Source organism: Saimiri boliviensis, chromosome 11 (assembly GCF_048565385.1).
Source record: "Saimiri boliviensis isolate mSaiBol1 chromosome 11, mSaiBol1.pri, whole genome shotgun sequence".
Taxonomy (NCBI): Eukaryota; Metazoa; Chordata; class Mammalia; order Primates; family Cebidae; genus Saimiri; species Saimiri boliviensis.
Window position 1 is genome coordinate 73,223,040 of NC_133459.1, and position 27,936 is coordinate 73,250,975.

General features: G+C 36.5%; 1 protein-coding gene across 6 annotated transcripts in view; it reads right to left on the reverse strand.

Moving 5' to 3' along the window:
• Positions 1 to 27,936, reverse strand: part of SLC44A5 (solute carrier family 44 member 5) — a 401,632-nt gene that overhangs the window by 108,020 nt on the left and 265,676 nt on the right. For 4 of the 6 annotated variants that reach the window (XM_003921402.4, XM_003921404.4, XM_003921403.3 and 1 more), the window contains one exon: positions 8,981 to 9,054. The exons of the other annotated variants lie outside the window; for them this stretch is intronic. In XM_003921402.4, coding sequence (XP_003921451.2) covers positions 8,981 to 9,054 — 74 coding nt within the window. The remainder of the gene's footprint in view (positions 1 to 8,980; positions 9,055 to 27,936) is intronic. 6 annotated transcript variants of the gene reach the window in all.

Consider the following 27,936-nt stretch of genomic DNA (forward strand, 5'->3'; position numbering starts at 1 on the left):
TAAGATTTTCATTGACATTAGCAGACAGGTTTTTGTTTTCATTTTTTAGGTAAGGAAGTAGGTGAAATAATAAGGACAGGACTTTATGGTTTTTTTCCTTCATTCATTGCACAAATAATTTCTTTATTCATTCATTCTACGAGTATTTTCTGAGTCCCTCCTCACTGTCAGCACCAGGCTAGACCTTGGGAATATAACGGACCCCTGCTCTCCCAAAGCCTACAGTCTGTTGGGAGAAATAGATTTTAATAAATTAACTGTACAAACATAAATTTCCAATTCTGACAAGTGCTACAAAAGAGCAATATGTGGCATGAAAAGCATGATTCTTAAATACAAATAATCGAATGAGGGCGGTCAGGGATGATGTTTCTGAGAAAAAGATGCAGGAGCTGAGACCTCAAAAATGAATAGAGGCCCAGGAGGCTTCCAGTACATGAACAACATGGATAAAGGGCCTGTGAGGGGTGGTAGTGTGAGGGTATTGAGGACAGAAAGGAGATCCGTGTGGTGCTTACATAGAAAGCAGGATGAAGTGTAGTTTCAGATACGGATGGAGAGGTAACATCTTAGGATTTTCTATGATAAACTTCAGGGAGATTTTTTTAGATGTCAGCGTCAGCTGTGAATTCCATGGTAGAGGTTCTGTTCTTCCTATTCAAATTTTCTTGGAAGAGGTCAAGGCCACCACCTATTCAGTGTTTCTGCTCTTGGTCTTTACTTGCTTAACTATGGTTTTATAATTGGCCATATCGTTTTACTTTATATGAAACAGCTCTCAGGGTTCCTAAAAATTGATGCAATGTATTGTATCTGAAAATGTTACACTTAATACTCATCAACATCTACTAGTAAAAAACACTTTTTGAGAGACCCATGAAATCCTTTGAGGTTTTTCTGGCCAAATCATGAAACATTCCCTAAAATAATTTTATTTACTTCATAGTTCAAGCGTGAACTGAAGGAAAGAAAACCAACTATTTAGGTGTGGATGATGATAAAGAACTCACTTCCCTTTTTAGTCGGTACATAATAGAGGCTAATTTTTTAATTTCTGAAAATTAACAGTGACATTGCAGCAAATTGACCCATATCAGTCTCAGAGGGGCAAGACTGAAGATAATAGATCGATGATCTTTGATTGCAGCAGAATACCTGTTTTTCATTTATCCCCAAAGCGTTCTTGGATACTCGCTGTTTTAAGGCTAACTCAGTGTGGAATTAAAAGAAGTGCAAGGAAAAGGAGGAAGGGAAAAACACTGGATGAGGTGCATGGGGTTCTGGTCTGCCCCCTCTCTCAGTAACCTTCATTACTTAAACCTCATCCATTGTCTTTATTAAATAAAATGCAGTATAGTACAGGGTTCAAGAGCACAGGCTCTAGAATTTGACCACCTGGGTTATGTTGGTGAATAAGACCCATACAAATTTGGCATAATCATCTTTTTTCTTCATTATCTCATTGCTTTAGAATAACTTTAAAACACCACTTTAAGTCAACCTGACTCACATTTGTGCAAGTACACATGTGTGTCTGTGTGTATAAAAGAGAAACAGAAGAGAAGAGGAATGATTTGTAAAAGAATTCTATTAGGGAAATTCATAGCAGGTAACCAAAGATTGGTAAGAGATGGTGAAAAGTTTATTTAGGCAAATTACCCTTTCACTTGTATCAAGGAAATGTATGTTTCCGAAGTACCAGGAGCGAGCATTATTACCTAACATTGTCTCTCATTTTCAAACATTTGCAAAGCATGTTCTTGGTGTGCTCTAGGGTTGAGTCAGAAGTTGCAGCCACTTAAAAGCCTTCTGTCAAGGAGAAAATGTGATTAGACAACTGCTTGCACTGACACTTAAAAATTAACTGCAAATCTGTTTGGGGCAGGAAAGGCATTCCCTAAACACTTGCTGGTTGGGAATGTTGGCTTTCAAATCACTACTTTGTATCCCTTAAAGGTACATTTTAACTGTTTTAATATGTGAGGAACAGGCCTGCCAAATTGTGCTTATGGCTTTTTAACACAAGCAATTTACAAATGCAATGAAGCAGATAATAGGACACATGATACTGAATTTGAAAATGTGTGTTGATGACACCACTGCTATAGAAACATTTTTGGAAGGAGCCCTGTATCCTGTTGCTTAGATAAGAAAAATGTTGTTTATCATTTCACAGGTGGCCTCTTCCATCCAATGGTGAGTTTAGAGTCATGTCCTTGAAACCAATTCAGTCCTTCTTATGATAACAATTTTCCACTTAAAATCATCTAGAATGCATGCATTCAACAAAATAAAGCAAACAGTAAAAAAACTCATTCAATACTAAAAAATCTTCCCAAGTAATAGTGAAAATTAAATGCTTCCTTTTTAAAATGAAGACTTCCAAAATAAAAGGAAGTATAGGTTTGTAATTTAATTTGTAAACATTTATATATTTGTAAAGAATGCAAAAGGACATTTAATACCGATTCTGGTTATAGATATAAGGATATATTTTTCATTAAGAAAAGATTACTAGAATAATTTAAAAATCAATATAACTGGAATTTTTCAAAATTCTTACTTTTTAATTGGGAGATATGATTTTACTTGACTAAAACAATGTTTCCAAGCTGTGTTCTGATAGGCTCACTTTAGCTCCAAAGTAGATTAACAGCACAATGTAACTTCCTGTTATAGTCATTCCCAATTGCCAATTTCCTCTTGCAATGAATATTGTGGTCACACCACTAAGCTCCCAAATTAGAACAACAGGATGCCTAGTGAGGTACAGATGGCTATTATAAAAGAGACAAGAGATAAGTATTGAGGAGGTGTGAAGAAAAAAGGGAACTCTTGCACACTCTAAGTAGGAATATAAATTAATATAGCCATTATGAACAACAGCATGGAGGTTACTTAAAAAATTAAAAATAGAATTACCATCTAACTCATCAGTCCCACATCTGGGTATTTGCCCAAAAGATCTGAACTCAGTATATTGAAGAGTTATCTGTACTCCCATGTTCACTGCAGCATTATTCACAATAGCAAAGATTTGGAATCAATTTAAGTATCTATCAATAGAATAAAGAAATTATACTCTGTGTGTGTGTGTGTGTGTGTGTGCATGTGTGTGTGTGTACATATACACATATACACACAAAATGGAATATTTTTAAGCCTTAAAAAAGAAAAAAAATCCTGCTAAGTTGTGACATGGATGAACCCAGAGGACATTATGCTAAATGAAATAAACCAGCCATAGAAGAAAAATATTGCATGATCTCCTTTATATGTGAAATCTTAAATATTCCAACTCATAGAAGCAGAGTAGAATGGTAGTTGCCAAGATTTGGGGGCAGAGAAATTAGGAGAGAATAAAGGATATGAACTTTTAGTTTTAAGATGAATAAGTTCTAGAGCTCTAATTTATAGCATTAACTATAGTTAATAATGTATTGTATTCTTGAAATTTGCTAAGAGAATATATCTTAAGTGTTATTTCCAAACTCACACTCCCTTACAAACAGAGGTAACTAAGTCAGGTGATACATATGTTAGCTTGACTGTGGAGATCATTACACAAGGATATACATACAGTAAAATACGAGGTTGTATACCTTAAATATATACTTTTTAAAATTTGTCAATCATACCTCATAAAGCTAAAAAATTAAATTAAAATGTATATTTATGTGTTTATTTATTAGTAAGAGAAACGGTTCACTACTTCTTTGTATGGACAAAATGAAAAAGTCATCTTGGAATTATCTTGGTTCTTCAAAAGGTCACTAGTGACTTCTCCTAGTTGTGAAAATATGCTTGCTTTCTTCATGTTTGTGGGGATAGATGAAGACCAATTTGCTTTAAGAGAAGGAAGAGACAAGACATCAAACTTTTCTCCCTGAGATTTTAATTTAAGATAGATCAGACTGACCCTGAACTAGGTTTGCTGGACAAAAAGGATTAAAATACCCTCAAAAGAAAGAGGAAGAGACTGGGCTGATGTTCTAGGCTTAAAAGTAGGGCCTAAGAGTAAGGGCTGGTTCTGATCAAGCAAGAGCCAGTTTGGATGCAGCCATTCTGACCCTTGTCATGCTTTGGGTACCAGTGGTTGAAATATTGCTGAAAGACTTAAAAAGCAGTAATCTTGGATTGGGAAGCTATTACAGTAGCAGGAAGATTAAGATGAGCAATAGACTATGAAATGATCTAAACGGCACAACCAAAATGTCAGATCTTGAGAACACTACAAAGTCTTTCCACCTAGAAACTTGAAATATGATTGTTCCCTCCTTGGTGTTTTGGGAAAGTTTAGGTCAGGAAAGAATGTGATATGCTAGATTTCCTTAAGTACTAAATGGAAAAATAGATGTGACTATATTATTCCCCAAAACAATGAACATATTCTTTAATATCAGAAATGATGGGGTCAATTTTGACTATTATTAACTATTTTGTTTATTCCCTACCTTATTCTATGAAGGATTAAGGCTAAATATGAAAATTTAGCCTTATGTAATTATGGAAACTTCTTTCTATCTCTACTTGATATTTTCAGATTTGTCTCCAGTCAAGCCATGATGCCATTCCGTTAATCCTTTGTACTACTCTATAAATTACCTGCATGTCAAGGCTCATTACTGCTCTGCTTTGGCTTGCTTCATTTCTCTATTAAGGAAGCAATCACAAGCCTGACCATATTCAAGAGGAAAGGACTTCAGATTCTACTTCTCAATGAGAAAAATAACAAAGAATTTGCAGCCATGTATTAAGGGTACCATAGTTCACCCTCTAGCCAGTTTTTTTTTACTTTTCTTTTCCTCTTTCAAGATCCCCCAGAAGCTTCATCCAATTACCTCATCAGGCTTAGGCTTAAGGTCTAGATCTCATCACCTAAGTCAGGGCCAAGTGTGGACAAGGCTCAGAGGGTTAGCTACTCTCCTAAGGATGATTTCTTTAGCTAGATCATTGAATTCATTATGTACACTTCCAACTTCCCTCATTACCACAGCAACAGTGATGCCAGATTTTTTTTACCACTACAGCAAGGTGCCCTTCCCTCCTGCTTCCAATCACATTTTGCTCATTTTCTTCCAGTCTCACCAACAGCCTCTTCAAAACCACTGGGTTTCTGAACACCACCTGGTCTCAAAACGAATGCCTTTATTGTAGGTTTGTGAAGCCAGCATCCCACTTTCAGGTACCAAATTTTGTTCTGCTTATCTATTGTTGCACCCCCAAACTCACTGGCTTTATATAACAATTTTTAATTTTGCTCAGGATTTTGGGTGTCAGGAATTTAGGGAACGGTTTAATTCTCCCTTGGGATCTCTCTCTCATACAGTCAAGTGTTGACTGGGGCTCCAGAAAACCCAACTGAACTGATTTATCCCTGGGAGCCCAGCTGAGCCTCTTGGCCAGGACTCCTCCATGTAGCTGCTATACATAGCTTGGGCTTCTTACAGCATGGTGACAGAGCTCTGGTCTTGTTTGCACTAACTTTCTTGTTAACTTCTTAACCTTCTCAGCTAATAGAGATAATTACTCTGGGAAAGGTTAAAAAAACAAAACCAAAACAAACTTTGGATCCTAACTTTAAGCACTTTCTAAGTAAATACAATAATGAACTAAATCACCCAAAGAGTAATCCATTTAAAAAGAAAACAAAATAAGAATTATTTATTTATTTACTTATTTATTTTTGAGACAAAGTCTGGCTCTGTCACCCAGGCTGGAATGCAGTGGTGTAATCTCGGCTCACTGTAACACCCACCTTCCAGGCTCAAGCCATCTTCCCACCTCAGCCTCCCAAGTAGCTGAGACTGCAGTAGCACATCATGACACCTGGCTAATTTTTGTATTTTTTGTAGAAACAAGGTTTCACCATGTTGCCCAGGCTGGTCCCAAATTCATGAGCTCAAGCAATCGGCCAGCCTCAGCCTCCTGAAGGGCTGGGATTACAGGTGTGAGCCACTGCCACCATGCCTGGCCATAAAAATGTATTGAATGTTAAAACTGTGCTATACTTAATGATAGCAAAAGTATAGCAAAGAATAATTTGCATAATAAATATTCCCATTTTTTTTCTAGTTAGTACAATAATTGAATAGTAACCATGACCAAAGTAGGACAAAAGAAGGCTATTATCATAAAGGTTAGTTTGATATTTCAAGATTTGATTACCTCTATCCAGAATCCACATGCATTTGAACAGAGGTTCTGCTGTTCATCAATCAAATGTTAAGTGTCTCTGTTGCATTCAAGTGCTACCCTAGCTGGCCATATTCTACATAAAGGGCATTTCTCTCATCAGATTTTGTAAAAAAAAAAAAAAAAAAATCTTCCATGGAAACACTTCTTTATGAAAGTTAGGGCTGGGCGCCAGTGGCTCACGCCTGTAATCCTAGCACTTTGGGAGGCCGAGGTGAGTGGATCACCTGTGGTCAGGAGTTCAAGACCAGCCTGGTCATCATGGTGAAACTCCATCTTTAAAAAAAAAAAAAAAAGAAAGAAAGAAAGATAAGTCTACAAAGGCACTGATCTAATAAAGTTGGCAAAAGGCACCAAAATACCTGTAACACATCAGTGAAACTGACTTATCATCATATTTGCTCAAATGAAGGTATATATTCTTTCATGTTAAAAAAATCCTTAAAACTTCTAGTAACTTCTGCCATAGTTTCCCCTCATGCTTTTTTTAGTCCAATATTAGATATATTCAAAGAATTAAGTTTATCTTGGAATGAAGCCAGTAAGGCTATTTATAGTACAGGGATGGAAAAAGGTATGCAGTGAATTTGGTGAGTCACTCATTTTAATCAGTGGCATTGGGGTTAATCTGGAGACATCATCAAATTAATCTATTCAGTATAGTTTATTAATATTTATCTGCCAATTTCCTTATGTGAATTAAGACATTTACAAACTGAATTTGGAGTTCCAGAACAAAAAGGTAAATTTCTTATCTTGCTGCAGAGAAAATAATGACATGCACTCCTCTGTTTTGTCTACAGGAGACTGGCAATGGCTTTTCCTGCTCTGTATAAAGACACAAAACATTTTTCTGTGGACTGCATCACACTGGCTTTGAGATACAGAGGAGAAACTAATTTAATGAAGGAATAAGGCCTCCTAGTGAAAAGATTCTGGTCACAGGATGAGATCTTTGTGAAGTTCCTGCAGGTAGTCAAACTTTAATAACTCAAATTATGGGTCGCCATGGAAATAATATATAAATTATATTGAAAAGAAATGTATTAAAATTCAGAATAACTAGGTTATACAATGATAGCAAACAAATTACTACCCAAAACTACTATGCAGCATTATTGATACAGTTAAATATTATTTCATTTACTCCTCACAACATCCCTGAAAGGCAGGTGATGTTTTCACACCTTCCAGGTAAGAAAACAGGTTGAGTAAGTAATCCAAGTCCACCAAAAAAATAATAATAATAATAATGAAACTCTGGATCTGCCTGATTCCAAATCTTTTGCTTATATAACAAATTTCAATTATATAATGAAGAGTAAAAACAAACAAAAAATTATATTGACAAGAAATATGTGACCCAAAGTGAAAGAAACTAAAATTCTATATTTTGTACAAGAAAATTTATTTTATTATATTAGAGATTACATATTGTACTATAACTTCATTAATGTTTAGAAGTTAAAATACTTTAATAACAAAATAATGTTCTGAAGGTCTTAGAAGAGTACACTTAGTTTTGTGGTTTACGCTCCTTCATTCTTCTCTCCCTGCCTATTTTCCCATCTTAATTTTTTGAATTCTCCAATTTTGTGTAGTTTTGGTACAGCAATATTGAGATTATCTTTTGGAAATGACTTTTAATTGGTGTTCTCAAAGTATTTCTCTTATGGGAAGATAATACTGAAGATCAGGGAAAACTGTTTTTCATTGTTTCCCAGTTAGGAAACAACTTTCTTTCTGCTAATACGTTCTATCCACATTGACTACATGCCATTAGTTATTGGTACTAGCTAATACCTGACGTTCACAATCTTCACTCTAATAATAACATATTAAAGTTTCCTAAGTCAGAATTTAAAGGACAGAACCTATGTCTCTGGGGGGAAAAATGTTTAATCCATTCGTATACAATTGTGTAACCTTTTTACAAAACATATTCACACTAGTTCCTCTGGTAGTTTTTTAAAAAAAATCCAACTAGGTCAAGAGTGGTGGCTCACACCTGTAATCACAGCACTTTGGGAGGCTGCGGTATGTTTATCATGAGGACAGGAGATCAAGACCATCCTGGCCAACATGGTAAAACCTCATCTCTACTAAAAAAATACAAAAATTAGCTGGGTGTGGTAGTGCATGCTTGTAATCCCAGCTACTCAGGAGGCTGAGGTAGGAGAATCACTTAAACCAGGGAGTTGGAGGTTGCAGTGAGCTGAGGTCATGCCACTGCACTTACTTCTCTTGTTTTCACTTTCATAGAAAAATCTTTAACCTAACAATAAATAACAGTATATATCTTTGCTGGATATCTCTTGGGCAGAGACTAGAACTTTTTTTGTATGTCAATGAGTTATCTGGTGAAATTCTTAATAATGGTTCCTTCTTTTCAAATTTGCTTATAAAAAGAAAAGTTTATATATTAAGATTATCTAAAATGATCTAGGCCCTAGTTCTTATTAGTAAACAGCAACATGAACATAATTAGTTGCTTAATAGAATTTTAAAAGTAAAAATGATTAAAAATAAACCATAAAATTTTCTTTCTTTTTTATGATTATATTGATTTCAGTAATTTAGGCTTGCCTTTGACTAGAGTATTTTGTGTTCATTTCTTACTGTCTGCTACCTGATAAATCCTGGTGAGGTACATTTCCTCCAGGAAAGACAGCAATCAATAATAGGAAGGCTTTTGGAAGAAAACAGTTAATTTTTGATACGTGGCACTGGCTTAGTTATTCCATTAGCAAGTGTTAAATATTTCTCTATACCTGTATTTACTCACCCACAAGTCCTAAAACAATGTAGCCAATAATACACAGTAGGAAGATCATACAGCACAGAACATCTGTACAACTCCTAAAGACAAAAAAAAAAGAAATAAATAATTAAAAGAGGTCCAAAATGACTTCCTGTTTACTGCACAAAATGAAGAGAGAAAAAGATAATAATAGTGATATGCTATTTCATAATTGCATATTTATTCAATAATCTTGAAAGGTAGATCTGATGTACTTCTACAAAGACATTAGCAGTCATGGAGGGGTCCTAGTTCCATGATTAATGAATATCATTAATCAGAACTCTCAGTATTTGTTCTCTCTTGAGTTCTTTATTTGCAAAATATTTTTGGGCAATAAAGCAATACCTCCATCCTCTCTCCCTCTTCCTCTTTCTCTTTCTTCCTCTTCTTTATTCAAAAAAAAAAAAAAATTGAGAACAGACCCTGCCTCAAAAAAAAAAAAAAAGGAAGACAATAACAGTATTGAAAGCAGGAGCTCAAAGAGATATTTGTACACTCATGTTCATAGTAGTATTATATAAAAAAAAATTTTTAAAGATTGGAGTATGCCAACATCAGATAGCCACTTTTTTTTACATGAAATTGTAAAATAAGCGATTTGATTTTATGATATTCCTCTTCATGTCTCCCTGACACATAGTATAAAATAGCCATTTCCCATCCCTCCTCTTCTCCATTTTCCTCCTACATACACAGTATACAGTTACTATTGTTAAAGGATTGACTACATTAACTTTCTATGGGGAGCTGAGTTATAACTATTCCAGTAACAATGTATATAAATCATTAAAAATAAAATACCTCGAAAGTATACTTTTCTAGCTGTTTCTATAAGCTACATATTGTCAATATAGGATTAGAGAAAATCTGACTCACAGAGAATCAGTGATTTGCTAAAGGTCACAAGCCAAGCCAGGATCCAGCAGGGATACTCAAGGTTTTCAACTAAAGTATTTTCTTTCTTTCTTTTTTTTTTTTTTTTTTTGAGACTAAGTTTCACTCTTGTTATCCAGGCTGGAGTGCAATGGTGCGATCTCAGCTCACTGCAACCTCCATCTCCTGGGTTCAAGCAATTCTCCTGCCTCAGTCTCCCGAGTAGCTGGGACTACAGGCGTGCATGCACCATGCCCAGCTAATTTTTGTATTTTTAGTAGAGACGGGGTTTCACCATGTTGACCAGGATGGTCTCGATCTCTTGACCTCGTGATCCACTCGCCTCAGCCTCTCAAAGTGCTGGGATTACAGGCTTGAGCCACCGCACCCGGCAAGTATTTTCTATTCTCAATATTACATCTTGTTCAGCTTATAAGTGGTTTGGAAGATCAAAGCTATGGCTTGAAAGTGAGCAGCAATACTGTCATTCTTTATGTAAAACTTAATGAGGACATTGTTAGTAAAGAAAAAAATCAGCTAATTTGACAGAATTAAAAGTTGCACAACAGAATTTTCATGGTGAAAGCTCTTGATCTTGAGGGCATACAGATATGCCCTAATCTTTTAGCACAGGCAGGTTGAAGTTACACACTTATTTTTGGACGTGGTAAGTAATGAATAATAATTGTAGAGTAACAAACACAGTAATACCTTACATTGATAAAGCCTATTATACTTGTATTCCTTTCAGAAACATAACCTTGAGAGATTCCTAAGAATTTCTTTAGGCTTCTAGAGGTAGTAAAGTGAGTTTGCTTACCTTAGTTAAGTACATGAAAGAGATTGTTAGAGAGGGCAAATATCTAGATCTCCAACACCAAACCTGTTTCATTTGTGAGTTATGTTAATATGATTACAATTTTCTGCAAATTTTAAAATAGCTACATCTAAAATTAATTATACACATTCCTATAATTCTTTACCTTGGAGTAGGAAATTGATCTTTCACAGAGAAAGTTAATTGTGCACAAACCAGAAACAAACTATCATTTGTTTAAATCTGGTTTCAACCCAGGAATTTTTAATTTCATTTGAATTTAAGAATTATGAGAATAACAATAACAAGAGAAGAAAGCAGGCACTCTAGTTTTTCTTGGTTAACGACCATTGAAAGCAAAACCCTGCTTGAATGTGTGGAGGGTGTCTGTTTCACCTGCATTCTTACACATCCTACTTAATATCAGATTCTTAACCTGTCAGAGCAGTTGTTACATAACCTAACACCTAATGGAAAATGCGTGCAGGTAAGAAACTCAAAGAGAAAAAACTAGAACACAGATGTGCTTTAATTAGAGATCTTGCATTTGTCAAAGCCCTGGTGTATAATCCTAACCATCAGGAAGCTGGAGAGGGATGTAATCAGAAGCACCACCCAGGGTGACCTGCCATCCCATCCTTATAAATCTATAATGTCATATGTTTGTATCATTTCTAATAATATATACTATAGCGCATACAGTAGTCTTCCCTTATTCGAAAGGGAGACATTCTAAGACCCCCAGTGGATGCCTGAAACTGCAGATGGTCCCAAACCCAATATTCTGTTTTTTTCCTATACGTACAGACCTACGATAAAATTTACTTTATAAATTAAGTAAAATGAAGAAATTAACAACAATAATAAAATAGAACAATTATAACAATATGCCACATCACTACTCCTGTGCATTGGAGCCATCATAAAGTAAAATCAGGGTTACTTGAACACAAGCATTGCGATGCTGAGACCGATGATCTGATAAGCAAGATGGCTAACAAATGGTGAAGGAGCAGGCTGGACAGCGTGGATACACTGGACAAAGAGATGATTCACATCCTGGGGGGGACAGAGTTTGGCAGTGTGAGATTTTATCACGCTATTCAGAACAGTGGGCAATTTAAGACATCAATTATTTATTTCTATAATTTTCTCTTTCATATTTTCTGTGCATCACAAATGGCCATAGATGACCTTGGATAATTGAAACCTCAAAAAGTAAAACTGCAAATAAAGGAGAACTATTGTGTTTATAACGACTTCACGTTACATACTATTATAAGGTTATGTGTTTATCAGGCTACATAGTCAATACAAGTAGAGGTAAACATCTAGAAAGATCAGTGAAAGAAACTTACCAATTTCAAAGGACAAAGTACAAAGAAAGAAGCAGAGCCCAAATGGAGGTTTTACGTTGTTGTTTTGTTTTGTTTTTGAGACGAAATCTCGTTCTGTCACCCAGGCTGGAGTGCAGTGGCATGATCTGGGCTCTCTGCCTCTTGGGTTCAACCGATTCTCCTGCCTCAGCCTCCTGAGTAGTTGGGACTAGAAGCACAAGCCACCATGCCCGGCTAATCTTTGTATTTTTAGTATAGACGGGGTCTCACCATATTGGCCAGACTGATCTCAAACTCCTGACCTTGTGATCCACCCACTCTGGCCTCCCAAAGTATTGGGATTGCAGGCATTAGCCACCACACCTGGCGGAAGTTTTTAAATAAGTAAAACCCATACTCCTTGACTACTTGCACCAATGAATAAGCATCAGTTGGTGTTTTGTTTCTATATAGGGTTTTACACTATAATTTATTTCTTATTCTTTGGTATCAAGGAAGCACTAAAGCATCAGGAACTACCCTGTGCTCACACAACTATTCCCCCAGCAGTCTCTCACCACAATGGGACAGCATTTCTCAATAACTCACACCTTAAGATGTTTGGAGATTCTATCCTGGGGCTAGGGAAAATAATATATTAAAGTCTGCTTTGTTTTTCTGGTACACTGCTTTAGAGAAATAGCAGACCATAACCTATGGCCAGATTGGTTAATTTTGTCTTACTTAAACACAGAAGGTTGTTGAACAAACTAATAATTATAAACAAAGAATTCAGATCTCCCCAGTAGTAGACATTAGTATTTCTAAATTTGTTTCTGTTGTAATTTGATTCTCTTTATTGCTTTAGAAATTTTTTAAATATAGGTGTGTGTGTGTGTGTGTGTGTGTGTGTGTGTGTGTGTGTGTATTTTCAGGTAATGATAATTATCTGCTATTTTTTTCCATTAATTTATCTGATTCGCTCCCATTCCACAGAGATATTCTCTCTAAAAAAATAATGCTTAGAAACTTACTGGAAAATTGAATGTGAACAAATTAAAATATAGTTTGGGCACCATTTTGTGAGTCAAGGAATATGGCAGAAACTCAATTCAAATTTTTAGAAGTTGTAGTGCCTTATCATTGTTTCTTTCTTTTGATTTCAGAGCATCTGTCACAATCCTAAATATTCTATAGGGAATGAGTTCTATTTTTTAAGAAAAAAATAAGATTTTAATTGGGATAGTTTTCAAAACTCTCTAGACAGCTATTGAGAGAACTGGGTGATCTAAGCTCATGGCTGAAAATTATTCTGAATCATATTCTAGCTAGAGGCTTGTCATAACTGGACCTTTTCCTCAGGTGGATTCATTTTTACTTTCATAGCAAGCACTATGAACCATTGTGCTAAGCTAAAAATGGGTTACATCCCACTGGGTCCCAGAAAGAATAGTCATAGAGACATTTGCCCAACTCTCTCCCTCACCCTCCCTCCAAATCAAAGTCCCACTTTTTCAAAACAAGCTGCTCACACCCACATTTATTAGACAGCCACTCAAAACTTTATTCAGTTTGTGTTTTCCTGGCATAAAAGCGTTTTCAAAAGTTAAACTACAGAACTACTATTGCACCTAATATCTATTTTCCAAACGAAAAGAATAATAGGATTCCAATTACATGTGCTTGTGCAGATTTCCCTTTTCCTTTTACCTCTAATCCACAAATATTGCATGCCTATAGTCACCTAGACTTAAAGTGTTGGGAGTTTCCTTTGACGTTCCCTTTTTCCTAGCTTACCTTTTATATTCAATTGACAAGTTCTCTTGACTCCTTTTCTCTGATGTATCTTTCATCCACCCCTTTCTTTCTATTCGCGTTGTCTGGACTCAGTCCAGGTTTTTTAATGCTCTCTTCAGACTATTGCCGTGGTCTCTTAATTGGGCTTCTGCAGGTAGTTTCTGCCTGATCCAATTCAGTCTGCACATCACTGATATTACCAATATGTGATGATGTCAGTTTACTGTTTAAAAAATTGCAGGACGTCTCCACTAACTATTTGACAATTTCCAAATAGCTTAGATTCATGTTTAAGAACCTATAATCTCAATCCTAATTCATGCCCCGGGGTACCTTTCTAGCTATATCTCCCATTATTCCTTCTAAATGCATTTTAACCAATTTGGACTTTTTCACACAATGATGCACGGCCCTTGCCACACTAAGAGCTCTCTGCTCATGGCACCTCTAGACTCCCGCTTCTGGGATAACCATATGTCCCAATTTGCCTGGGATAGCCAGGATTTACACCTCTTTTCCTAGAATAGCCATTAACAGTGTTTCCAGTTACTCTCAAAGAAGCACCAATGTGGATCACCACATTATATACTAAAGTCCTATCCCACAAATCAGCTCAAATGTTACCTCCTTCATGAAGTTTTCAAGTAGAAGAGCTCTCTCTAATCCCTGTAGATACACAGAACTTTTGTTTATACCTTTAAGGCAACTATTTTTCATCCATGATAGCCTAGACCAAGGGCAGTAAACTATAGTCTATGGGCCAAATCGGGTTTGCTGTCTGTTTTTGTACAGCCTGCAAGCTAAGGACAGTTTTTACATTTCTAAATGGTTTTTTAAAAAATCAAAGGGATAATACTTTGTTACCTAGAAAACTTATATAAAATTTAAATTTTAGCATTCATAAGTAAAGATTTTTGGAGAACAGCAACACTAATCTGTCTATATATATAATCTAAGCTACTTTTTTGCTACAATAGCTTAGTAGTTGCATTAGATACCATCTGGCCTGCAAAACCTAAAATATTTACTACTTGGACACTTTTAGAAAAAGTTTTTTGACCTCTGACCTAGACCATAAAGTCCTCTATGGCAGCATTTAGCAGTCTTGCATGCTACAGACATAAAGCAATCTATGTCCTCTGAATGATTAGTGATGATTAGTGATTAGCCTTCACTGACAGGCTAATGTATCATAAAAGGGCCCACGTAAAAATCAAAGTGCTATGTTTCAGTTTTCAGATTCTTTAAATTTTTTGTAGTGAATATGTTGCTTAGAGATTCAAATTTTTGGTCAAGCTTAAACATGCCATCTGGACATTGCTGTCTCCAGTAAAATAAATCATTAAAAAACAAATGCAACCAAGAAAACCCATTACATTTAATTTAGAGGTAATAAGAGAATTTTGTTTGATAAGTGAATATTTTGGTTCCACACTAGTTCTTATTTTCCAACGACTGTCATTTTGCTTCCTTTTCAGAGACAGCTTTCTACTCTCATCCAGAAACTGATTCATTTACCGGTTTCTTTTTTCTTTGTGGCAGATGAAAGTCCAATGATATCAACCATCCTGAAAGGTCATTAATATCAAGCATTAGAGTGAGAATAGAAGTCCTAAAAGTCATTATTCTCTGACAGATCATCCATTCGTGCCTAATGAGTCAGTTTAGGGACTGTCCTCTGCCTGTGATTCCAGTTGGATGCTCACCTCTCATTTGAAAGTTGTTGGTGTCACTTGGGTACATCTGTCTACAGCATGGCTGCATTTATAACCCAAAGTCCAGAAGTACTGCTCCTCTGTGGTTCTGCTGGCACCTGAATGATGCCCTTCAGTCATCTGTTACTGCTCTGATTCTTACCGTAAAAGTCTGTCCCAGGAAACAGAATGAATGTTCCACTTCCCACAGGTTTTATTGGAGGGTAATGCAATTTGCACCATCTTTCAAGCTTCACTGAGTACATTTGGCACAAACTGTGCCATGAATTAGATCAGCTGAGTTGCTGCTAGTGAGTGTCAACTGGACTCCATTTTGAACAACTTAGGGTAGAGATCTATGTAAGTTGAAAATATTTTCCGCTTTTCCCCCTATTCCTCTCAAATGATGGAGAATCTGGTGATTTTTGAGAGAGACATCCTAAGAGCTTGTGTTTGAAGGCATTAATTGTATCCACCTCTTTGGTTCCAGTTTCTCTTCTTCCCACATATGTTGTCTTACAGTTCTTTATTGTTCTGTTCTCCAGCCCACAGTGGTACGCCACGTACCATTCTCTGTGTGTGAGAGAGCTGAGGTTTTATCAGTAGGCAAGTTGCACTGGCTGTTTCTGTAAGAGGTTAAAGATTATCTCGAAAAATTTCACTCTATTATTGAAGTCAGAAACTTCATAGGAAGACACAAATGAGCTTTTAATTACATGAACCTGTATTTTTAGGTGTTTGATATTAATACAAGTTTTTTAAGCCTCCTAAAAAATTTTAAAGATGACTTTAAATTGACATTTACCTTTGAAGATAATTCTGGTATCCAATCATTGAGAAAGAAGTGTTGGTTTTGTAGGATTATTATTTTAACACATTTTAAACTGTTGTTGAAAAACAAAATACACCAAAAACTCAATACCCTAAGAAAAAATAGTATAATATTGATACCATCTTTGAAATGTATTAGATTATATAACATTTAAGTATCGCAGCTGCTTTAGTTAGTTCTTCTGAATAATTAAATCTTAAAAGCTTCTCTATCCTCTGATTAGTATTCTATTCTAAACTGCTTGCATTTGGGTTTCCATTGCCTTGACAGAGCACCTTTAACTGGTTTTGATTTATATTTTCTATTTGTAAAGGGAAATGAAATCTGATTTTTTTTTTTTTTCTTACAAAGAGGAGTTTAACTGATGCCTGTGTAAATGTGTCTTTCGTTTGAAAGGGGACAAGATAAGACAATATTGGTTTTACAATGTTATTCATCATGTGTGTAAAACTTGCATAATATTCAGTAATCTGTCAATAGGTGGAAATCACTCTGAAAATGCTGGTAAAGTGGGAGCCGGATCACAATTATTGCTCATATTACAGCTTGAGTATTGTAGACCAAAGGAACTATATAGCAGGGTACAAAGAGATCTAGCTCTAGATGGCTTTGGGACATTAGTCCAAAGTCATCAACAAAGATTGTAGGAAATTCATATCAGTTTGGAACACCTTTTAATCTTTTTGGAATACGTTAGAATCTATGTAGACACAGAGTAGTGCTCAAAAATATTTGTTGAAACAATGAACGAACTTCTGAAAATTCTCATCCAGCTATTAGAATATAAAACTTTTGCTCCCTAATAATCATATATTAATTTTTTAGTAAATAAAAACACATACATTAAACTGAGATTACTATTTGTCACCTTAAATTTTAGTAAGTAAAGAAAATATATTGCCTGATGATGACAAGAGGCTTAGAGAATTGAAGGTCCTTTGACCCAGTAATTTCCTTTCTAGTAATTTATACCATGGGAATAATTATAGATGTAGTAAAAATTTATTTACAAAGATTTAAAACACTGCACTGTTTATAATAAAGCAAAGTTGAAAACAACTTTTATACAATATTTAATTATACGAAAAAATGTTTGGGGCTGGTACAGCAGGCTCATGCCTGTAATTCCAATACTTTGGGAGGCTAAGTGGGAAAGATTGCTTAAAGCTAGGAGTTCGAAACTAGCCTGGGCAATATGGTAAGACCTGGTCCCCACAAAACATTTTCAAAATTAGCTGGGTATGGTGGCATATGCCTATAATTGCAGGTTCTTGGGAGCTTGAGATCAGGAGTTTGCAGCTGGAGTGAGCTATGAATGTGCCACTGCACTCCATCCTAGGAAACAGAGTAAGACCTCTGCCTCTAAAAATTTTTTAAATAATTTTTTAAAATAATAAAAAGGAAAACAAGATTTCTCTAGTATAAACATGTTTACTTATTATTTTGGCAGTTAATTCAGTTCTCAGAGAAAAACAATAAATACAATATGCCATATTTGGCATAAATAACAGCAAGGATTCTACTAGTATGCTCTTGGTAAACTTTATTAGGAATGGAAGGTTTGCACTGATTTTGGAAAGAAAATTATCAAATTTGTGAAATAGTATAATAAGGAATAGTTATTGCCATGGCTTGTCCATTGCAAAGAAGCATAGACATTCAGTACATATCTATTGAATGAATCAATGAAAATATTATCTGAACATTAGACAATATCTTATAGACATTTTCAATAACATATAAAAATATTGTATCTCTCTGTTCTCAAATTATTAAGGAAAATGGGAAATTCCAACCATTGCAATGAAAATTCTATTCATTTGGTTAGAGCCCAAAGTAATATGTAAATTGTTTTTTGTAAATATTTGTCAATCTATTTTATCTACAAGCTGGTTATACTACAACATAGCATTACTAGTAACAATAGGGTAATTATTATTAGCAAAAATAAAAGACAAACTTTGTAGAGCTTTTAAGATAAATCTAAATACTCTCTAAATGTTTGATTTGAAATTATTAAATATAATCTTCATGTAATCCAGTTTAAATTTCTACCTAGATGATGTATCTGTTAAGAATTTGCTTGGCTGAAAATACCAGGGAACTTAAAGCCAGAAATAGTGGTTTAAATTTCAAGAAATTTATTTTTTAAATACAACAAGCAGTGCTGCAGTTGGCAGTCCTGAGCTGGTGTGGTGAAGCATCCAGTGATGCTGTCAGGAAATCGACTCACTGCGTCCTTCCAGCCCTCTCCTTCCGAGCTCTTAGACATTTGTCTTCATGCTTATGCTTCATTCACAAGCTGACTGCTGCACTCAAGATACCTGAATCTATCTCTTCAAAGAGTCTTTGTTTTTTTTTTATTTAGGAAAGAAAGTCCTTCCTGCCAGACTTTCTCTTTAGCTCATTGGCTATTCCTGTGTCTCATGGCCATCCCTACCTGGAAGGTGGTTTAAAAAAGTATTTGGCTTTTCACCTTCTCTACTAGAGAACACAAGAGAAAAGCTGATTTCAAACAGATGTTGAGTGAGACGAATTACAGTAGGTATCACAGCTACTAGTGAGATTTCTTTTATGCAATTGTAAAAAATATTTTCCCATTCTAATAATTTCAAGTCAACTCAAGTGGATTGTGCAAACAATATAGTTTTTTGCAACTATTCTTAAATACAAATATAAAAGTGAATATTGTATATTCTCACAGAGTTCAAGTAAGTCAAACAGTTTTGTTTCCCAGCCAAGCATGTTCTAGAACTGATATCAATAACAGCAAAATAGTGAGTTGTTAGATCTTAACTTGGAATAATTTTATATTTTATATTCAATTGTTGGTATAATTATTGACAGTCATAGTCAATGAAATAGAATCTAAAATTTAAATTTAGCCATAGTAAATATATACATTTGTGGTTGTCATTGAGTATCGAAATGTATTTTTTTTTAAATGGAGTCTTGCTCTGTCTCCCAGGCTGGAGTGCAGTGGCATGATCTTGGCTTACTGCAACCTCTGCCTCCCGGGTTCAAGTGATTCTCTTGCCTCAGCCTCCCAAGTAGCTGGGATTACAGGTGCATGCCACCATGCCCCACTAATTTTTGTATTTTTAGTAGAGATGGGGTTTCAACATGTTGGCCAGTCTGGTCTCAGACTCCTGACCTCACATGATCCACCTGTCAGTGGCCTCCCAAAGTTCTGGGATTACAGGTGTGAGCCACTGCACCCAGCCCTCAAAATGGCATCTTAATGCTGGGAATGAGTCATTAGGCAATCTTATACTTAGTTTGGTCCCAGAATGGTCTCAGTTCTCTTACAACAGAGCACTACAATTCAACTTACATAACAGTCCCTACTACTATCCTCTTTTCTGCCATTCTGAAATATAGCCCTCAAAGACTCTAATTTCATGATTAATGGGGTACTCATTTTGTGCTGGATACTGTGATAGATGCTATGAAAACACTGGTGAACCAAACAGACAAGATGCTTTCTCTCATGGAGTTCCCAGTTTAGGGTGGGGAACAGATAAGAAATAAGTAAAGAACAATCAATAAAAATAACGACAGATTGGCCAGGCATGGTGGCTCATGCCTGTAATCTCAGGACTTTGGGAGGCTGAGGCAGGTACATCATGATGTCAGGAGTTCAAGACCAGCCTGGCCAAGATGGTGAAACCCTGTCTCTACTGAAAATACAAAAATTAGCCAGGAATGGTGGTGGGTGCCTGTAATCCCAGCTACTTGGAAGGCTGAGGCAGGAGAAACACTTGAACTCAGGAGGTGGAGGTTGCAGTGAGCCGAGATCATGTCACTCCACTCCAGCCTGGGCAACAGAGTGAGACTCCATCTCAAAAGGAAAAAAAGAATCATGACAGACTGTGTAACTGCTAGGAAAAAGACAACATGATTCTATGAAAGAGAATACTAAGGATGGCTCACATATAGAGGGTTCATAAGGAGGGACTCTCTGAAGTGGTTCTAAGACTTGTATTTCAGGCAGAAGAAACAACAAGTGCAAAGGCTCTGAGGGCAGGTGAGACCAGGGTATGTCCTGAGGGCTGACAGATGGCCAGTCGTGTGTTTTGGCTGTGTCCCCAGCCCAAATATCATCTTGAATTGTACCTCCCACCATTCCCACATGGTGTGGGAGGGACCTGGTGGGAGATAACTGAATCATGGGGGCGGTTTCCCCCATACTGTTCTCATGGTAATAATTAAGTCTCACAAGATCTGATGGTTTTCTAAGGGGATTCTCTCTCTTCCCTCCCACCATGTAAAATGTGACTTGCTCCTCCTTGCCTTCCGTCATGATTGTGAGGCCTCCCAGCCATATGGAACTGTGAGTCAATTAAATCTCTTCTCTTCATAATTACCCAGTCTTGGCAATGTCTTTATTAACAGCATGAGAACACACTAATAGAGCCAGTGTGGATAAAGCACAGGGGAGAAAGGCAATGAGCAACTGCTATAGTTTGAATGTATCCCCCAAAGTTCATGTGTTGGAAACTTATTCCCCAGTGCAACAATTTTGGAAGGTGAGAACTTTGAAAGGTGATTAGTTTCTGCTCTCATGAATGGAGTCTCAGGAGTGAGTTCCGTATCTGCGGTGGGGCTGGGGGTTGTTATTAAAGCAAGTTTGGTTCTTTCCTGTTCTTCTGTTTCATATGTGATGCCTTGTGTCATGTTTTGATACAGCCCCTTGATCTTGGACTTCCCACACTCCATAACTATGTGCCAAACAAATTTCTATTCATTATTATATATATATATATTTTTATATATATATACATAATCTATTCATTATATATATTTTTATATATATAATCTGTTCATTATTATGTATAGTAGCACAAAACATGCTAGGGCAGCAGCACAACAGGTGGTCAGTACAATTAAATGACTGAATAGCCCTCAGTGTGGAGGAGTGTGGACTTTTCTATCAGGGGAGTTTAGTTACAACGTTTTATATGTTAAAGAACTAAACAGTTTGTGACTCACCTTGATATATACTATCTCACTTGGATGATTACAAGTTGTAAAGTTGATATGAGAACTGTTACTAATACATCACTTTAAAAACTAAGTCACTCCTGACTAAAATTTCAGTTCATTTTCTAGTGGAGTTCTTCAATAGGGGGAATAATATAACAAAAGTCATATTTCAGTTAGATTTCCCTTGTGTTAGGATGCAGGATGAATTGGGATGAAGTGTGTGGTGAATGCAGTGTGGTAGCAGTACCAAAGAGAACGAAGCCAGGGTCAGTTCTGCTTCATCGTCATCAGTAGCTTTCCACACATGTCTGTTTTGCTGGTTCCCAGGAATACTGTGGAAATAAATGTCAGAGTGTGGGAGAGTTTTCAACTCCAAAAAGATGCCTCATGGGTTGAAATGGATATGAATGGATATCTCTCTAATGGTTTTTAACACAGAGGAAAGAAACGATGCTTATGGATCATTTCAGCACCAGATCCTATATTTGTCTCTCCTACAGTTTCCGAAGTAAACTGTTTCACTTTTTTTTAGTAAATCAACTTGAAAAAAAGCATATTTTCTCTAAGCTCTTGGAGATCAAAGATCATATTTTTCAGTTTTCTGCTGTGAATGTGGTTAGCCGGCATCTGTCTTTTCTGTAACGGACATAAAGGGTTGTTGCTGTATTGTTGGTTTTAGTCCCTGAGGACCACAGCAAAAGAGAGCTGGACTTGCCTGCTCCTGGATGTGGACTGTCCATTATGAACAATACACGTGATGACTTATTGAACTGTGTTGTTTCTAGATCTTGTCACTGCATTTAAGGGAGTAAAAGCCAGGAGGGAAAGAGGGAAAAAGTGACATACAGAAGCAAGACAAAGCCAAGTTAGAAATAAGCTGAACAGTGATGTAAAGAAGAAAATAAAGATAGGAAGCAGTAGGACTCTGAATTAAAATCCAAAGTTATCAGAGTAAAGACTAAGAAAGAAAAAGCCAAAAGAGAATGAATCAGAAAAACAAGATCAAGAAAAATGCAGAAAAGGACTATTTGTGGTTATATGGGAAGGAAAATAAATAAAAGCTGTGCAGTGAAGAAAACTTATTAACATCTGTTTGACTCTGGAGAAAATATAAAAGCAGATACACATCCTAGTGTAAAAGTAGTAGTTTATGTGCATGAGAAAGGAGATGAAGTGAATGATGATATTAATTTCCCTAAAATGTATTTAATTTCTCTATTTATACTTTATAGTTTAAATAATCCTAACAGTCAGATACACTAGAGAAAAGTTCAAAGACATCTGGTCTTTTTATCTATTGTTCTTCTCCTTCTATTGGTTCATTTTCTATTGGAAACATTTACAGTTTATTCCTTTCTGATACAACAATTGTTTGTCAGTTGCCAAAATGCCACTCAATAGACCCATGCATCTCTTTGTCTCTCCCTTTACTAGACTTTAAGAATCTACCTCCACTCAATGTCTGTGCAGCCTGGTCCCAGAAGGACCACCTCTAATCCAATATTACTTTACATGGTAATAGGAAACATGCCAGCATCATCTTTCATACTTTGATGTAAAAAGCATGTGAGTTCTGTGTTTTATTATTAAATGTTCCAAGACTTGCAGACTTTCACATTTGCTTCATCTTTCAGTTACTAGATAAATGTGCCAAAGTGTGTGAAGAAGCAGTCTATCTTTAGACTTTCATTGACGCTAGCGTTGCAGTAGTGGCAATAACAATAGGCGAGATACAACTTAAAGGCTTATGAAAGCCATAGTGAAATATGCCCAGCACATAAAGAACTTCAATTTATCTTAAGTAATGCAAGTATTTGGAATAGTAACTGGGACTCCTAGGCTCTATTCTCGTCCGATAACTCTGAACCATTCCTGATTCTTAATCATCACTTCTGTTGAACCCAGTGGCTTTTCAGAATTTAGATCGATCAAATTTGATTTCAAACTTGGGCAGCAAATTAATGATTGCTTTGTTTTAGTTAGTGTTCACTAAGAGTTTTCCTAGAAAAATAAAGTCTTAATTTTAAGAAGTTGAACTCTAGATTTTAGACATTTTCTGTCTCATCATGATGCAAAGAGAAAGGAAGAATACATTCTCTTATCTGGGCTTGAGCCTTAAGGCAAAGATTCTTCTTGAGAATCAAAATCTGATAATTTAGACTCTATCTACAGTGAACACCTGGCAATCTCTTAACTCCTCCCGCCCCTTTGCCAGCACAAAGCAATTATTTCTCTCCACAACAGAGTTGGGGGATTATTTATGCAATATCTGTAAAGCACATAGAACTCCTCATAGAAAAATATGGGTTAGGAGTATATATCCATGTATGTGTGTTTTAAAAAGCAGAAAGAGAAGCAGAAAACTGAAACTCCGACATGGATTGCACTATAAATTATTACCATCATTATTTATACATCTATATACAAAAGCTTACAAATAAAAACTTTAGGGCACAAATGAGTTTGTACCAGTCTATAAAATATTTGGTTTTCTAACATCTAAAGTCTAAATTCTCCCAATAATATTTAATATTGGTTAATTTTACTTGGCAGAACCCTACAATATATGGTATAGTTTTAGTGTGCCCCCACACATGAATTTCCCAGGAAATCGTAATTGTCGAGCACTCCATCCTTCTGACCATCCCGTCTGGTCTTCTAGAAAAATTTTTCACGTGTACTGTCTTCCGTCTCTTCTGCTCCTCCTCAATCTTCTTCATGAACTGTTCTTTCTCTGCCTGTGTCTTAATGTTTGCCTAAATCTCAGGGCTTTCTCATGATCTTCCAACTCTATCTGCTAATCTAAAGTAATCTCATATATACCACAATTTCCAAGGCTTTAGCCATGACAATAGCTCTAACCTTTCTCCTGAGTGCCAGCTTCTTATTTTTAAATTCAAATGTCCCAAATTGAACTTACTACTTCCCCGTGAGGTCCCAAATTTTCTCTCTTCTCCTTAGCTGTTTCTGCCCTACATGCACTCTTTCATCCAAGCTAAAAATTCTGCCATTCTTAACTCTTCTCTCTTATCCTCCACATTTAGTTGACTGACAAGCCCTACTGATTCTCCATCCTACAATGTTCTGTTTCTTTCCCTCCAATCTCACTGCTACTGTCCAGGTTGAAGCCTCATCATCTCTTATCTGGACTGACAGCATAGCCTCCAAACATCGTCTTGCCCTTTTTGACCCCCCATCCACATTTTATACAATACATAACTTGACATATAAATTCACTGGTTAAAACCTTTTGAGACTTGCAATTGCTCAAAAAAAAATCCAGACTTCTTAGTCTGGCCCTTGCTAAGCTGCTCAAAATTACTTTTTATCTTCTGTTCACTCTCACATACAACCTTTGCATTCCCAAAATCTTAGTGGATTTTTATTTTGATGAACCACAAAAATTTTATGTTGTTTAACTGTTTTTGACATTTAAAAATGGCAATTTTATATGGCTCAACTAATAATGGCTATCTGCTTTGAAAGCTCTTTTACCCTTAAAACTTGTCAAAACATCACCAACACCCAGCTTAAATGTTACCACCTCTGTGACGCAATGATCTGCTACTCTAGGTTAAAGAACAATTCCCTCTCTGATGCTCCCTTACCTCTCCCATAGCACTGTGTTCTCATAACTTGTACCTACTTGTCTCTTACCATTTGAATATGGGAAACTTCAGGGTAGAGCTTAGGACATAATTAGCTCTATATCTTTACTTCTATAATCAGTACTTAATAAATATTTGTTGGATGAATGAATAGACTTCTCTGGAATTTGTTATACAAAGGAGATGGTAAATTTTTTAATAAAAAGTGGCATGAGGGTTAGTATTCTGATTTAATATATTTTACAATGCTTGTTTTCTCTTTTTATATCACCTTCTCCCTTTGCTTCTTACTGGATAATGTATTTGTTCTTACCAGGTGAATTTTATATGGCTATGAAAGAAATGCTTATTCACTACCAAGGAACACTGCCACAGTAAGCCCTGATGTGCATATATAACTCACATAAATGCACATGTCATAAAGTTTCACCAGCAAAATCCCAGAATGCAGCAAGTAAGATTAGGCAGCAACCAAAGGCAAATCACTTCTAGGCAATATCAGATTATTTCTGATAACATTTAAACAAAATTGTTTTCAAAAGAAAAATCCCAAGAACAATAGAAATAGAAGAGATGAAGTTTGTAGAAAATAGCACTTAGGATATCCAAGTTAGCACTTAGGATATTGCATATTTTAAGTATGATTTTCAACCAAGAGACTGCGTATGCTCCAATCTTTCAATCATCTCTGATACCAGGAGAATGCTACTTAACATGGACTGATCCAGGTGCAGACAAAACGTGCAAGATCACAGCAGGTCAGTGAAAGATACAGGATCAGGGCCACAGCAAGGCTTAGACTTAAGCAGGACTTAAACCAGGACAGAAACTCTGCTTCAACCAGTTTCCCCACACATTAGTGAAAAGGGAATAAGAATCTTTAATGCCAGAACCATAGTGTTCTGATTCCTACATATTATGGATTGCTGGGCTAGATAAATTTAGTTAGAAAATTAAAGGTAGGAAATTCCTTAGTTGGGTTCAGTTGCTTATTCCCAATGTTTTTGTGGTTTCATAAAATCCCTTTCACATACAATTAAAGGTGGGTTCCTAAGAATGATACACTGTTTAAAAACACTACCTTGGTGGGCAGAATGAACATCCTAGGAGTCTCTTTTTTTTTTTTTTTTTTTTCTGAGACGGAGTTTCGCTCTTGTTACCCAGGCTGGAGTGCAATGGCGCGATCTTGGCTCACCGCAACCTCCGTCTCCTGGGTTCAGGCAATTCTGCCTCAGCCTCCTGAGTAGCTGGGATTACAGGCACGCTCCACCATGCCCAGCTAATTTTTTGTATTTTTAGTAGAGATGGGGTTTCACCATGTTGACCAGGATGGTCTCGATCTCCTGACCTCGTGATCCACCCGCCTCGGCCTCCCAAAGTGCTGGGATTACAGGCGTGAGCCACCACGCCCGGCCCCTAGGAGTCTTAATCAACTCAGGCTGCTATAACAAAATACGATAGGCTGGGTGGTTTAAAGAACAGATATTTATTTCTAACAGTTCTGGGGCGGTGAAGTCTCAGATCAGTGTGCTGCATGGTCAGGTGCTGGTGAGGGGCTTCTTTCTGATTTACAGTTGCTGCCCTCTTGCTCCATCCTCACATCACAAAGAGGACTACCTCTCTTGTTTCTTCTTATAAGGGCACTAATTCCATCATTAGGACTCAACCTTATGACCTTCTCTAAACCTAATTACCTCCAAAGGCCCCACCTCCAAACACTATCACACTGGGGATTAAGGTTCCAACATACAAATTCTGGGGGACACAAACCTTCGGTCCATAACACCAGGTAAGTAGTATTTCTCCTAGTATAGTCAGAGTAGAACCTACTCTCGTTTGGGTGTGCCATCCCTCTGTCATACAATAAAACCTCTTTAAAAAATATAGTTGAAGCTGGTCATTTAAATCTGCTGTATAGGGCTGGGCTCAGTGGCTCATGCCTGTAAGTCCAACAACTTGGGAGGCCAAGGTGGGAGGATCACTTGAGGCCAGGGGTTCAAAATCAGCCTGGGCAACACAATGAAACCTTAATCTATACAAATAAAAATGTTAGTTACACATGGTGGTGCACACCTGTGGTGCTATGGGAGGCTGAGGTGGGAGGATTGCTAGAGTGGAAGAGTTTGAGGCTATAGTGAGTAATGATTGTGCCATTGCACTCTGGCCTGGGCAAAATCTCATCTCAAGAAAGAAAGAGAGAGAGACAGACAGAGAGAGAGAGAGAGAAAGAGAAAGAAAGAATCTGCAGTATAGATGTATAGCTGAAAGTGAAATATTAAATATTTTACTTTTGAGAGTATATTTTTAAGTCAGATGATCTGCTTTATTTTATGCAAAAGCACAGATCAGCAAGTCAGATAAAAATGCATTTCTATGACTATGACATGCATATATGGGTTTCATATAGGAACTTGAGATTCATGTCCTTGAATTTCAGGATAAACAAAATCTCAGAAGAGGCAAAAGAATGACACATAAGCCAGGTTAACTCACACTGTCCTCTGGTTTTCAATTGGAAGCATAACCCTTGGATAGCTATTGAATATTCTACTCTTTTTTTTTTTTTTTTTTTTTTTTTGGCCGGCATCAATCTTTGTGGCTCCCTTGTTCCACGATCTCTTTGGAACTCTTGGCAGCTCTCTTCTATGGAAAAGTGAGCACCAGAATAAAGTGAAGGGCAACGCCCTGCTTCCTGTCCTTCAACACCAGTATTTAAAGTTAATCTAGCATTCTACATTTCAAATACACTGTTCAAATATCACTCCCAACCCTCCCTGCCAACGTATATCTCCCCAGGCCATATTTCCAAGGCCTTTCTGGATCTGCAAATATGTAAATCTTCAGAGGTATGTGCTTAGTTCTCCATAGCACATCAAGACTATTAAATAGTAAGGCTCCAATAAAAATCTAGCTATGCTGACATGTAGATGACAAGCTGGTAAATAGTGTATTATGCTGATTTTTATTTCGCTCCATATGATTCTGTAAAGACTTCTGTGTGCTTTGCGATACATT